The sequence below is a fragment of the Hippoglossus hippoglossus genome, chromosome 4 (genome assembly GCF_009819705.1).
Source record: "Hippoglossus hippoglossus isolate fHipHip1 chromosome 4, fHipHip1.pri, whole genome shotgun sequence".
NCBI classification, from domain to species: Eukaryota; Metazoa; Chordata; class Actinopteri; order Pleuronectiformes; family Pleuronectidae; genus Hippoglossus; species Hippoglossus hippoglossus.
The window spans coordinates 8,271,206-8,284,500 of record NC_047154.1 but is presented as its reverse complement, the minus strand read 5'-3'; the positions used below and the strand labels follow the sequence as shown (position 1 = coordinate 8,284,500).

The 13,295-nt window shown below is 41.4% G+C and overlaps 2 protein-coding genes across 2 annotated transcripts; one reads left to right on the top strand and one right to left on the bottom strand.

Annotated features, from left to right (window-relative positions):
- Nucleotides 1–520: 520 nt before the first annotated feature.
- Nucleotides 521–2,393, bottom strand: itpa (inosine triphosphatase (nucleoside triphosphate pyrophosphatase)). Its single transcript, XM_034583099.1, has 8 exons — nucleotides 2,268–2,393; nucleotides 2,019–2,076; nucleotides 1,872–1,936; nucleotides 1,715–1,788; nucleotides 1,600–1,631; nucleotides 1,367–1,479; nucleotides 1,047–1,123; nucleotides 521–832 (listed from the first exon to the last, which is right to left on the bottom strand). Exons 1-8 carry the CDS (start codon nucleotides 2,328–2,330, stop codon nucleotides 697–699), a joined length of 618 nt encoding a protein of 205 aa, XP_034438990.1. The 5' UTR covers nucleotides 2,331–2,393; the 3' UTR covers nucleotides 521–696.
- Nucleotides 2,394–2,475: 82 nt separating this feature from the next.
- mettl13 (methyltransferase like 13) lies at nucleotides 2,476–7,074 on the top strand. Its single transcript, XM_034583089.1, has 9 exons — nucleotides 2,476–2,745; nucleotides 3,172–3,444; nucleotides 3,538–4,006; nucleotides 4,100–4,299; nucleotides 4,382–4,571; nucleotides 5,356–5,520; nucleotides 5,653–5,865; nucleotides 5,969–6,100; nucleotides 6,663–7,074. The coding sequence occupies exons 1-9, from the start codon at nucleotides 2,593–2,595 to the stop codon at nucleotides 6,947–6,949; spliced, it is 2,082 nt and encodes a 693-aa protein (XP_034438980.1). The 5' UTR covers nucleotides 2,476–2,592; the 3' UTR covers nucleotides 6,950–7,074.
- The last annotated feature ends 6,221 nt before the right edge of the window (nucleotides 7,075–13,295 follow it).

Genomic DNA, 13,295 nt, shown 5'->3' with positions numbered 1-13,295 from the left:
TCCTGGTCTCACTCAGAGGATGTGTGACGTTGTGGAGCTTCGGTACATCTGGGAGGCATCAGTCACAGGTGTATGCACAGTTCCTGTTCAAAGATTTCCAGTCCCAGGGTCATCTATTACCCAAATTCCACCCGTTACCACTGTTGTGTTTGCACAAATCCCCTCCCTCTCCACTACTCCCACACCCCCGCCCCACTTCCCCTCTCTTTGGACTCCAGCCCGAACAACCCTCTGTTTTCCTCGCCAGATCCAGGAGCCGTTCTTGGCTCCAGAGTCGTCTGCTCCTCTCATCAGGACCTCTGAGCTCCTCCTTTCATGATTTATGTTCTTCACCAAGTCTATCTTTGTCCGTCTTTGAAAGCAAAAATTCAAAAGATCTTCTTTGAGTATCCACTGGACAACAATGAGAAAAAAAAGGCTTGGAGCAATTTCAGTTATCTTTCCATAATATAGGAACGATATTTTTACTACGCTCAACTGATCAAAATTGTAACTACAAATCAGAAGTCAGCATCACAGAGAAATATTTTTTTAGAAATGAATGCAAGGTTTATTAAAAACACAGAAAAACATATTCTACAGATTCTACAATTCTGCCCTAGAAAATGTCTTAATGTGAAGAAGTATCCTCTGCTTTGGCAAATCTGATGATTTGAGGTTTGATGCAGAAACTTGAAACTTGGCCTAAAGTGATGTTTAATCCTCCTGCTCCTTCTTCTTCTTGTTCTCTGGTGAGGTATCCTTGGTTTGAGAGAAGTGCTCAGACATGGCAGCCAGTGCCCGGTAGCGGTGAGAGATTGAATTCTTCACTTCTTTGGGTAGTTCAGCGTAGCTGTAGATTGGAGAGGCGTAATTAATAGTGAGTATAAATCTCTTTTTAACGTTGAAACAAATGAGATATAATGGCGACCACAGATCATCACAATGATGTGTTTCAGCCAAACTAACCTAGAAATGAAATTCTAGCTACTTGGTTTCCCCCACACAATGAGTTAACATCTGGCCCCCCCCTGTGGCATGAATAGGGAAATTCAATCCTTGCTCACGTTTTGCTATATCCCTTTGGCTGGAAACATGGATCCCATCCGAAGTCTCGAGGTCCACGGGGTTCCACAATGTGCCCCTAAAAATATCCCAAAGAAAAGAGTAAAGGTAAAGTAAAACACACTTATATACATTCTTGTACAACTGAAAACCAGACCCTAACACTTACTCTAACCGAAATCTAATTCTAACTCTATACCTAAAACCAAATCTTAATCCTAAAACAGCCCATTAAAAGTAGGTCAGAAAGTGAGGACCAACATTGTCCTCACAAAGACATTCGTACAAGTAGACACACACACTGAGAGGGACAGGTTCTGACCTCGGTTTTCCCTCTGAAGAGCTGCACTGGTTCGTCTTTACCAGCACAGAAAGCAAAAGTGCAGAGAGCCCACGCTGATTTATCCTCAAACCCAGCTAGGAGCTTAAACAAGCCTACAACAAAACATTAAGCATTGATTAGAGATCCTGGACGACTCACTTCATGTTTATATCCAGCTCTAAAGTTCTCTGTTGTAAATTACTCTGCAGTATTTCAGTTATCACCACTCTTACCTTCTGGGTTGAGTTTATCCAGGAACCATTTTCTACAACAAGAAAGATCACTTGTGATTATTACTGTTCGTTACCACTATGGCAGATAAACAGCTGAAGAGGTTACTATACGAACATGTAAGGACCGGGCAGGCCTCCTAAAGCTGTGAAACACAGACAGGTGTCCTCCACTATGACCGGCCCATCAATCTGCGGGTGAGAAACAAACACACATCTCAATCGTGTCACAGACACGCTGCCCATACAGAGACGTTACAGTGTAGTTACTGTACCTCTCTTACAGCCTCCTTACACTTCTGTATGGAAATCTCATCGGGCTCACCCTGGTACTCAGGCACTGGACGAAGGAACAGATCAATTATTACATGAATCCTAATCAGTCATTCTTTAAAGTGTGATCTCTATAGTTTGATACTTACAGTCAATCTTTCTTGACACTAGTTTGTAAGGAAACGTGTCTCCCAGGATCTGAATGACCTGATGGATGTGAAGGGGAAAGCGTGAATCCAGCAGGACTGATTATAGGTTATTGTGAAACTACAGACTTCTGGATTGGACTACAGCTCGTGCTCACTGTTTGTCGAGCAGAGTCTGTAAAAGCACAACGATGATAAATTCGTAAATAATAATTTATATATGTAACGAATGTTACATATACGATATCTAACCTCTTCGAGTTTTTTCGCGTTTCCAGTCACGAAGACCACAGATCTTCCTGCTGGCACGGCCATGATGAGCGATACCCGGGCGACTAACAGAGCTGGACCGAGCACTTCCGGCTCGGCAGCGGCCAATAAAATCACATCAGGGAGCTTCAGCGAATCACCGGATAGGGCGTAGCTCCGCCTACAAAACCCCCACCAATCAGTGAGTGGTACATCGAAAAAAGTTGTCCGGATTGAAAAGTCAGTGCGAAGTGCCATGTGGAGAAAATAACAGGAACATAACAAAACACAGGTTGTGACACAGTAAAGAGAAAGTTGTTAGTGGAGAATGAGTCTTTTACCTCGCACCGCGGAGGAGTTCAGCTCTGCTGAGTACTGGGAGAGGTTCTTCAAGAAGAGAGGAGACAAGGCCTTTGAGTGGTATGGAGACTACAACTCACTGTGCGGGGTCCTGCACAAATACATCAAAGTACAAGATCAGGTAAACATGACGTCTATGTGCAGTGATGTACAGGTACAGGATGTGTACAGGTACACAATATATACAGGTACAGGATGTGTACAGGTACACAATATGTATAGGTACATGATATGTAGAGGTACAGAATATGTAAAGGTACAAGATATGTCTATGTAGAGGATATGTCTAGGTACTTAATATAGGCACAGGATATGAAAAGTTACAGTGATATATAAAACATACATTATATATACATCTATACATTTGATCCAATATTTGCATAGTTTAGTGTATCAGCATATATGCATTTCAAGTATCAAAAGAAAAATTACTCTATTTAATCTATAAAAATGTAATAAATAATAAACCTTGTTTTTTAGGTAGTATCATTTCTGCATATTGCACTGCTAGTGACAATAGCTAAATATCTATATTTCTGTCCTTCAGGTGTTGGTGGTCGGTTGTGGTAACTCTGAGCTGAGTGAACAGCTTTATGATGTCGGCTACAAACATCTGACTAATATTGACATCAGTGAGACAGTGGTGACTCATATGAACCAGCGAAATGCTGAGCGCCGGCCAGGACTGACCTTCCAGCAGGTGGATGCTACACAAACCCCATATGAGGACGCCTGCTACCAGGCTGCTCTGGACAAAGGGACGCTGGATGCCATGGCCTCCGAGGAGGAAGGAGCTCTGGCCAGGAACATGCTCACTGAGGTAATAAAAGCAATTAGCTGTGATCTGCACAGATATCATATCATCAGCATACAGCTTTTCATTCTCCTTACAGAAGTTTGCTTGTATCCGCAGGTGGGCCGTGTGCTAAGTGTCGGAGGCCGGTATGTCTGTGTGACGTTGGCTCAGGAGAGTGTGATCAAGTTGGCCGTGGAGCACTTTGTACAGCTGGGGTGGGCTGTGAGGCTCCACTGCCTGCAGGGGGAAAGTGGAAAAGAGGAGGACTCGTTTTCTCTGCCCGTCTTTGTTCTGGTCTGCACCAAATTTCGTCAGCCGATGCCAACACCCATCCTGGAGATGTGTCTCGGGGAGGATGGAGCCCCAACGCGTCTCACGCAGGTTTCAGAGTTGTTGTCGGCAGTGAGGGAGCACCAGGCTTACTCCGTGTTGAGAAAAAAGCTCCGCACAGGCACAGACGCCAGCTCCAACCTGTCACTCACTCTCTGCCACACCAAAACTGGCCTTCCCAGATACACACTCACAGTGCAAGATTGTTCCCCAGGAGCCAAGGTGCAAAGATCAAACCATTTTGCTATATTTATTGGTGAGTTTTCCCATTATTTCATCATGTTTCTACCTTCCTACAGTTGTATTCAGTTCTTGTGTGATCCCTTCTTCCCTCTGCTTATTGTGTCAGTGCCTCAAGGCAGCGAGACAGCTTGGCTCTACTGCTCCAGCGAGGGGCAAAAGCAGCTGGCAGCCAGTGCTAACTTTCGACGCCTGGTTATTGTGGCAATGCACAGGAATCAGGAGTATACAGACATGCAAGCTGTCCAAGCTGAACTCTCACCAATGGTGATGGACCTTGCTCCCCCGGGTATGCCAGCCAATCAGCAGGTAAACATTCCCTTTTAGAAACGCCCTTAAATGTTATAAGATGTCTTACCAAAATTCATTTAGATTTTTTGTCCCCACTCAGGTGCCATTTCTGTCGGTAGGAGGAGACCTGGGCTGGCGAGAGGAGGTCAGCAGGGGAGTGAGCGAGCTGAGCGGAGAGTACTGTGTGGAGAATGTCAAAGGAGAAGACGGAGAACTGTATCGCAGACTTGTCTTTCTGTCTAATGCCGCCCTCGTCCAATCAGAAAGCCGCCTTGTTTCCTCAAAGACCAGTCAGTTATTTTTCCTTCCTCTTGTCTTTCAGTTTATCATCACATCACTTTCTATAATCTACAATGAATTAACCAATTAAGCATTACCCACAATTGGAGTTCTTTGCTGGACCAAAAATTCACTCAGAAATGAACCCGGCCTGGACCAGTCTATCATTTGACAGGGGGAACACGGACCCATGCAGAACTGAGTAATGCTGGACCTCAACCCTTGGCCGGGAGACACAGACCCGATTGCCACAGATTTCACATCTGATTACTTTAACAAGTTGACATATTCAAAAGGTGTCAAAACCAAACTTTGTGTCGTACCAAGCGTAACTTTAGCAGCCGTCTCCCGTGTGCCTGGCCGTGATGAAGATAATCCATTCTCCAAGACAGTTCAAAAAATACATCCAGGTTTTCTGTTATTCTTCTCCTGGTGATTGAAATACCAGCATTGCCCACTCGTGATTTCAGATTAAAAGTCCATTTATTTTCGAGGTGACGGAAGACAAAATGCAACTTGTTTACACTAATCTTTGTCGTTTTGTTGCAGTTAAATAAAGATAGCTTGGACTATTCGCCTCTTTTACAAATACACATTTTTCCTTGGCTGCTACTGTTGCTAATTAGCTATCATCTACACTCTCCAGCCGGGTCTTCTTGAGTCCAATCAGTAATAACACATAATTTTTAACAGACCCAGGACCCGGGATAATCGAACGGGTCTCGGATCCTCCAGTTTAAACTATTTATTTAGGATGTAAACGGTTTGAATAAATGACTATTTGTGTCCCTGCAGCCTCAAGTCACAAGAAGAGGAACAAAAAGAAAACCAAGCCAGCTGCTCCTCCAACAATGTCTTCATCCTCCCTGTCAGTGGACAGTGGCTTCCTCTGCTGCGCTCACCATGAGGTCATGGTGGCCGGCCTCACCGTGCTCGGGGTGGGCGCGCCAGAGAGCAAAGGTCAGTTCAGTTTACAACCGTACAGTCATGTCATTGTGGTAGAGGAAGAAAAAACAGCCCCAGGTTTTCTTCCTCTTATATAAAACATCCCACTTGACTGAGCTTCACTGTGACATTTCTCTCCCTTCACAGACGTCCCAGTGTCGGTGCTCCTGGTGGGTCTCGGTGGAGGAGGTCTGCCTCAGTTCCTGCGGGACTTTGTGCCCAATGTCACCGTTGAGGTTGTGGAATTAGATGCAGTTGTGCTGGAAGTGGCGAAGGAATGGTTCGGATTCAGACCGGATGATCGTTTGACGGTCACGCTCGGGGACGGCCTTGATCGCATCTGTGCCCTTGAGAAGGAAGGTTAGTGAAGGAGGGAGGAGGAAAGAGGGCAGTTTAAAGTGAAGCTAGACCAGTCAATATATTAACTTTACAAAGAAGTGACATTGTCTTTTTTTCTGTGCAGGTGGATGTTTGTTTGACGTCATCATGTTTGATGTAGACAATAAAGATTGCACTGTGGGTATGAGCTGTCCCCCTGCTGCCTTTGTGGAAACCTCCATCCTGCAGAAGGTCTGCAGCCTGCTGACGCCCAGAGGTACAGTTCCATTACTAATGAGTACAAAATATTTATCTGTCAAGTTTTCTATAGAATAATGACAAATACTGTGTTGGAAGAAGTTTTATGAGCAGCATGCCTGCTGATAAATTCAGTAGACAACTAGAATGGCACTCAGTAGAGCACATGCCTCCACCCAGGGCCCAACAGTCCACTTAAATGGAACCAAGCTGCTCCAAATTGCACATTCTTACAGAAATCTGTCCCCTAAATGTGCCTGACTCATCAAGAGCCATGAATTATTTCCATGAGATCAACAAAAATGTTGAAAAGCACCTTATCTCACAATGTTAAAGAAAGTGAACAAATATTCCTGCATCTACTCCCTTATCCAAAGAGTTTTTCTGAAATCTTGCTCACAAATAAAATCAAGCAACAAACAAAGGGGCAGGGATGAAACCATAACCTTTTTGGTCGATGTAATTAAAAGGCTATAATACATTTAAATATAAAACTTGAAACTTGAAATACTTGATCATATTTGTGTTTCATCTATATTTAAAAGTTCCTCCCTTTTTATCTCTCCCGGCCACTCAACCAGGCATATTCATGTTGAATCTCGTGTGTCGAGACTCGGCCTTGACGAACAGCGTGCTGCAGCGTATCAGCACCTTGTTCCCCAGCATTCTCTCTCGAAAGATTGAAGGGGAGGTCAACGAAGTCCTTCTGTGCTCTCGTGGAGGAAACGAGGCATCGGACGGCGCCCGCATCCCTCAGTCCCTGAACCAGGCTGCCAAGAATTTGCAGAGCGCCCTGAGCTCGAGCAGGAGTGACCACAGGCCACATATAGACATTGCAGAGATGTTAAAAGACCTTAAAGTAGAGTAATGTTTGTTTGTGTCAATATGGTGAAGGTGATGAAATATGGGAATAAGTACTTTGTCTTTGCCAACTGTAAAGTAATATGATGTATAACATCAACATGCAATTACAAGTAAAGAATGTTTTATCTTTACATCTTATTGTGGTGCTTCTACAAAAAATGAATTCCCATTAGTGTTTTTATTATGTATCTATATAACTATAGTTTCTCTTCGAAGTTACTAGTAGTTGTCGGTACAGAACGAAGCAGCTCAGATCAGTCTGGGTACTTTCAGAATTGGCCATGAGGTTTGACTGTGTTCTATCAAGGGCACAGAACATGGCCAAAATAGAAAATATGTATAAATGCAGAAATAAATAAGTCAATTCATAAATAGATTTAAAAATGTATACAGTTTGGTGAGGGAAAAGGTTATGAATGTAATTCTACATTTATTTATTCCCACAATTGTTTATTTATTTATATATATTATGAATATGTATTTGTACTATTATTTATTACTATAAATACTATAATAATGTATTTCTGTGTCGGTATGTTAATTATGAAGGTGACGTTAACTCGGAGGGGTTTTAGTTGCACAAAGTGAAAGTCAATGTTAAATTATTAAGGTTAATAACAGCAGTTTAACATCTACTGTGTTTACCATAATAATGCAGGGACAGCTGGGCCACCTTGGAAAGATTTTTTGCTTGTGGGTTTGTTGTTTGGTGACATAACAAGAAGATTGTATCACCACTGTGTGGAACAAGTATAGTGTGGTACTAGTATAGAATGTATAGTCAAGCTGTGCACTCACAATACAGTCTGTGAAATGTTCGACACCATGATACCATTTGAATGACAGCCCCTCATTTGCTACTATAACCTGTCCGACTAGAGACACAGTTGACCCCGCCTACATAAATACCATACAAATGTAGAAATATATATAAGTAGCCCATTTCAACACCAAACTGTATTTTTAAATTTTTTTAATTTAAATATTTAAGTATTCGTTTTGGTATTTACTTGTTTAGTTACTTGAGTTATTGAGCTGTCTATATATTTATTATGCATATTATTTTAATATTATGGTCGTATCTGTGCATGTACATTATGTAGAGTATGTGTAAATATGTAAATGTAGGTTAAAATTTAGGATGTGGAGCTAATGTTCAGGCCAAGACTATATTATGAATTCATATCAGATACAAGTGTTTGCATGTGTCAGGCATCAGTTCAGTCTGTGTTTTCCAACAGACACTTCTTCCATGGAGCTCAGGAATTGTCCCTTGCAGACCTTTAATCCTCCTGCTGCCTTATGCCAACACACTCGTTTCTATAGTTCATTTTGGGTCATTCTGTTATGTAAAGCTGCCACCAGATGGCAGTATAACATTTCACTCGTTCAATCGAATTATACTTGGCTGTTGCGGCATAACACCCAAAAACCTTTTTAAAAAAGTAGTCAACATTTGTATGCACTGTACACACTTTGCTGTGCCTGCTGTGTCTTGTTTGTCCAGAGGACACTGAATTCTCCAACATCAGAGAAAGAAGTTCTCAGGCTTTAATGAAATCTGCAAGGACATAGAGGCAGAGACGCACAGACTCCTGTCCCCATCAACCTACGGATTCATTCCCCACATGGTAACACACTGTGTGTTTGTGTATGTTCCACATAAAATCTAATTATCTGACATGTTTGTGACCTGTATGTCTATTTGTACTCTTCTGTGTGTTTGCAGTGATATACCTGACTCTCGTGGATCTGCCTGGAGGAGACCTACCAGGTGGCGTAGAGTTACAGGTATGAGATGTGATCAGGCAATTCATCTGTAAGCAACTCAATGTGAAGACTGACACCATCTCACCATCTTCACTGTATTTAATCTGTGTGTGTGTGTGTGTTAATATGTCTTGTTAATGTGGAACTACACCTTCTTCATCCTTCATCTTACATGATGTTTGTGTATGAAATATGTATATTGTGATCTAGTCGTATTGACCCTTTGGAGAGGATTGGCTTTGTCAACACCAGTAAGAGGCCCAGTTCAGACCTGGTCTTAACATCAGTCTCAGCTGATCCAATCACAAGTGTACAGCTTTGAGAACATGTGTGAACGCACCAAAGACACATTGAGAACGAATTTAAGATCTGATCATGTGGCCACATTCTTTTTAGTGTTGAGTTTGGGCCTCATTGTAATATCAACATTGACCACTAGTATTGAATTTGAACACAGTCTGTGTTCAGATCACCTGAGACGGATGTTAATACCAGGTCTGAATAAGGCCTGTGTGTGTGTGCGCATGTCTATCTATAGTTATGAGGGCCAATTTTGGTTAATACCATCATTGCGAGGACATTTTGACATTGTGAGGACATTTTGGCTGACCCTCACAAATTCAGTGGGCTGGTTTTAAGGTTAGTATATGTAAGTAAATAAGTGTAAGTGTAAGAAAGAGAGACAGAGAAAGAAAGAGGGAAAACCAGACCGGTTAAAGCACCATAAAGCAGCACCAGGTGCTTGCTCCTTCATGCTTCTCTTACAGTGCTAATGCATTAGCTATGGAAGCCCACTGAAAGAACTGCCCTTGTGCAGCAAAGAGCTGCAACATTAGATATGGGGCCTGGTGTTATTACATCTATTACTGTACTAAATAGGGGATTTGGCCCGCTCTCTACCACAGGCTCTCTGCTGTTGCACAGACACACTCGTTTCCTGCTTGCATGGTATAGTCGTAATGGAACAAACTCTGGCAAGAGCTCCCAAGGACACATCAGAAAATGCATTGTATCTGCCTTACATCAGTGTCATTGATTGTTCCTTTGATAAAATTGGCACATGTATGGACGTGTGTGTATTACTATTGATACTTTAAATAGTTCTGATGATCCTGCACACAAGACCAAGGTACTGCTGCAGTCAGTCACTCACTCATTGGCTATCGACTCTGAGCAATTAATGGAAGTTAGAGGGAAATTGATGGAGAAAAGGATTTAAAGACAGAGAGGAAACTCTTTTTTTCCTTGCTACCGATGTAACTTTTCTTTTTTTTGTTTTCTTCCTTTCCTCCATCTGGACAACATGGCCTTTGGCCTTTGAAGCCATAGTGAAGAAACAAATATCAAGGCTAAAGAGTATGAAACTTATTGGCTTAGTCAGTCGAAAAATAAGCACTACTGTAGCAGTGTATCAACAAATTATTACACTATTTAGGATAACACTATTCTTTCTCTGAGAGAGAGAGAGAGAGATATAGATAGATAGATAGATAGATAGATAGATAGATAGATAGATAGATAGATAGATAGATAGATAGATACAGATATAGACATATATATGTTGTAGAACTGTGTGGTGACAAGGAATAAGTCTGAAGCTTCAGAGCATTAACACAGGCCAAGAGAACAGCCCAGTCTAAACAGGCAGGTTAAGAACAGGCTATGCACCAGTTCATTAAAACAGACATCAGAGGCTAAGACTGGAGCAAGCAGCATCTTTTTAATGTATTTTCCACCATGTTAATTAAGGGTAATTTGAGTGGGTCAGTCCACCAATTTGTCCATCACTCCAACACTTAACAGAACTAAAGATCTCAACAACTATGTTAGGATTTTACAATAAATTGAGTAAAAACATCACATTCATGATCCCCAGAGGATGCATCCAGGCACTTGTGGGAACACACCTGGTGCAAAGTGGCACCAAGCGCTACATAAGTGATTTTAAGGTGTTCAGCGCCCACATTGTGTTAATGACAAATGCTCTCGCCTGAGTACCAATAGTTGTGTTCACAGTTGTCATAATAATATATTGAATCAGTAGACAGCAACTGTGCTTTTTCAATAAAACCTGGTTGGAGATCAATATTTTCACCGGCATTGTAAAGGTGCATTATCAAGAACCTACATAGATGGGTGCACAACACATTTACACTACTTGTTCCACACATGTCTGCGCACTCGCTTTCACTATGCACATTACACAATGCAGTAAATGCTTGGAGTAATTTAGAAATTATGAAAATACATAAATAGATTAATCTAAAAACAGGGAGAAAATGTGCTTTGCAGAAAACTAAGAATTTCCATTGGAAGTCTCCTGTCCAGGTGAGCAGAAACAATAAAACAGTAAAACCTATCACTGCCACTATAAATGGAGAAGCAAGCATATATAAAGAACATTGTCCGATATATTGATATGTGAATTTTCTTAAAATCATTTCAAGTATCTGCCCCCGAAAATCCAATATCCCTGAGGATAAACTAAGAAAAACTGATATTTTGCTTCCAGGGGTTCTTTGTAGTGCGAAATGGGATCATGAGTCTGAGTTAAACTTTCCCCATCCATCTTGAATTTGTGTTTCATATTCAGTGACGTCACTGCCCCATGTGTTGTACATTATTCATTATTAATCAGCATTCATGGCCGCAGATAAACCGGAGAGTTGATTTTGGCTTTTTACAGGAATGTAGTCAAACAATTTGTTTTTTGTTTATTGTCTCAGTCCGATATGATGAATGTAAAAGTACTGCGGAACATAATTACATCTCAAGAAAGTGCTGTATATTATTTTCCCAATCTCACAGGTTGCTTTGATAGTAGCTCAATCATCAATATCATTATCATCCACAAAATACATAAGATCAGCCCCTAACTGAGTCTGGTTCTGCCAGAGGTTTCTCCCAGTTACTGAGGGAGGTTTTTCTCTCCACAGTTGCCAAAGTGCTGCTCATTGTGGGAACTGTTGGGTTTTCTCAACCTTATTATGTTATGATTTGGCTCTTAAATTAGACTGAACAGAATATCTTTTATTACAATTGATTCTTCATTTTCCCGTGGATTTTTGTGTGACGCACTTTGTAACTTCGTTTAGATAAGTGCTATACAAATAAAGTTGTTATTATTATTATTATTATTATTATTATTATTATTATTATTATTATTATTATTATTGTTATTATTATTATAAATATGACGAACAAATAAACTCCATCTTCATTTTACTCCTACATCTCCTGGTGTTTCTCCATGGTGTGGCCCCTCGTTCAAGTCTAGTGGGCGACCAATCTCTGTAAACCTACTCACTCACTACTGCCTCACAACTGCTGGGAATATGTGTGGGCACTGGGCAGGAACAAAGCTGGCCGGTTGGGGTTTGGCATTAGTTTGCAGGATTCCACAAAAACTACTCAACCAATTTCCATGAACTTTTGTGGAGAGGTGAGACATGACCGAATTTTAGTCTGGAACCCGACCAAGGGGCGGATCACGGAATTTTTCTTTTTTACTTTCTTTAACATTATGCATTTTTCAACGGTTTCATTCGTTTCTCAGAGAATAATTAATGGACGTGGTGAAAAAATCTGACATGTTTTGGGAATTGATATCTACGAGAATGTGAAATTTGGTGCCGATCCAAATAAAAATCTCAATCTAATGAATTTACATCTGGTTTCATTAGAAGACTGTTGTTACTGCCTTGATCGAGGTATGCGCTCTACTAAGTGCCATGTCTCCAAATGTGTCCGGTCACTTTTATTACCATGGGACATATCTATTCTTCTTCTTTATGATCAATGATGCCCACTGGTAATCAGTTGTGGTAATTGCCCCATGCCTGTGTAATCTATGTCATATATTTCACAAATATCTCAACTAAAAATCTTCTTTTTGTCCTCAACCATTTCTGATGTTTACTCTTATTTTCTCTCATCTGCAAGGTCCGTCATAGTGTAACCTGCTTTGCACACCTTGATCGGAGTTGTACTTGGGATCTAATTTTCCCTAAACCTGTCTTATTAATGCCATTGCAATGATGCAGCAGATTTTGGTGCAGATCCCTTTAATTTTTCACTTTCTTAAACAGCATATTTAGAGGGCTAATATCTGTGTGTGTGTGTGTAATTTGGTGCAGCCTGATTAAATTAAAGTAACTGTTGACACCAAGATGAGTTTTAATGTTGACTCCTATAAGAATATAGCAAAATCGAAACACAGCAGTTTACGTGAGTGGTCACAAGTTTATTAACACATAGTTCAGCATCGTGATTATGAAGTGGTCCGAAAATTAGGAAGGATCTGTTGAAGGCTTTTGCAGTTTTGGGGGGAGTCTGCAGATGTGTCCCTCTGTTCTGACGTCAGTGGGGCTGCCATGTGTCTGCCTGTCTGTGCCTGCTGTACAGGAGCAGAAGGTCTGCACAGCAAGTGTAGACAGGCAGACACACCACAACAGTCTCATCCCGTGTGTCACTGTGAAAGGGGGGGGGGGGTCACATCACAGCATCTGAGTGATGGATCCCAACAAGCACCTGTACCTGGATCACAACACTGTAGACATGCAGCTGTAGTATTTAAATAA

What these genes read in the sequence shown, in the direction of transcription:
- mettl13 (XM_034583089.1), top strand. Translation starts at nt 2,593, where the DNA reads ATGAGTCTTTTACCTCGCACCGCGGAGGAGTTCAGCTCTGCTGAGTAC. An exon ending in CCAGGAACATGCTCACTGAG is followed by an intron (nt 3,445 to 3,537) that starts GTAATAAAAGCA and finishes TTGTATCCGCAG; the next exon opens with GTGGGCCGTGTGCTAAGTGT. An exon ending in GGGCGCGCCAGAGAGCAAAG is followed by an intron (nt 5,521 to 5,652) that starts GTCAGTTCAGTT and finishes CTCCCTTCACAG; the next exon opens with ACGTCCCAGTGTCGGTGCTC.
- itpa (XM_034583099.1), bottom strand. Translation starts at nt 2,330, where the DNA reads ATGGCCGTGCCAGCAGGAAGATCTGTGGTCTTCGTGACTGGAAACGCG. An exon ending in TCTTCAGAGGGAAAACCGAG is followed by an intron (nt 1,124 to 1,366) that starts GTCAGAACCTGT and finishes GGATATTTTTAG; the next exon opens with GGGCACATTGTGGAACCCCG. An exon ending in CCAAAGGGATATAGCAAAAC is followed by an intron (nt 833 to 1,046) that starts GTGAGCAAGGAT and finishes TCCAATCTACAG; the next exon opens with CTACGCTGAACTACCCAAAG.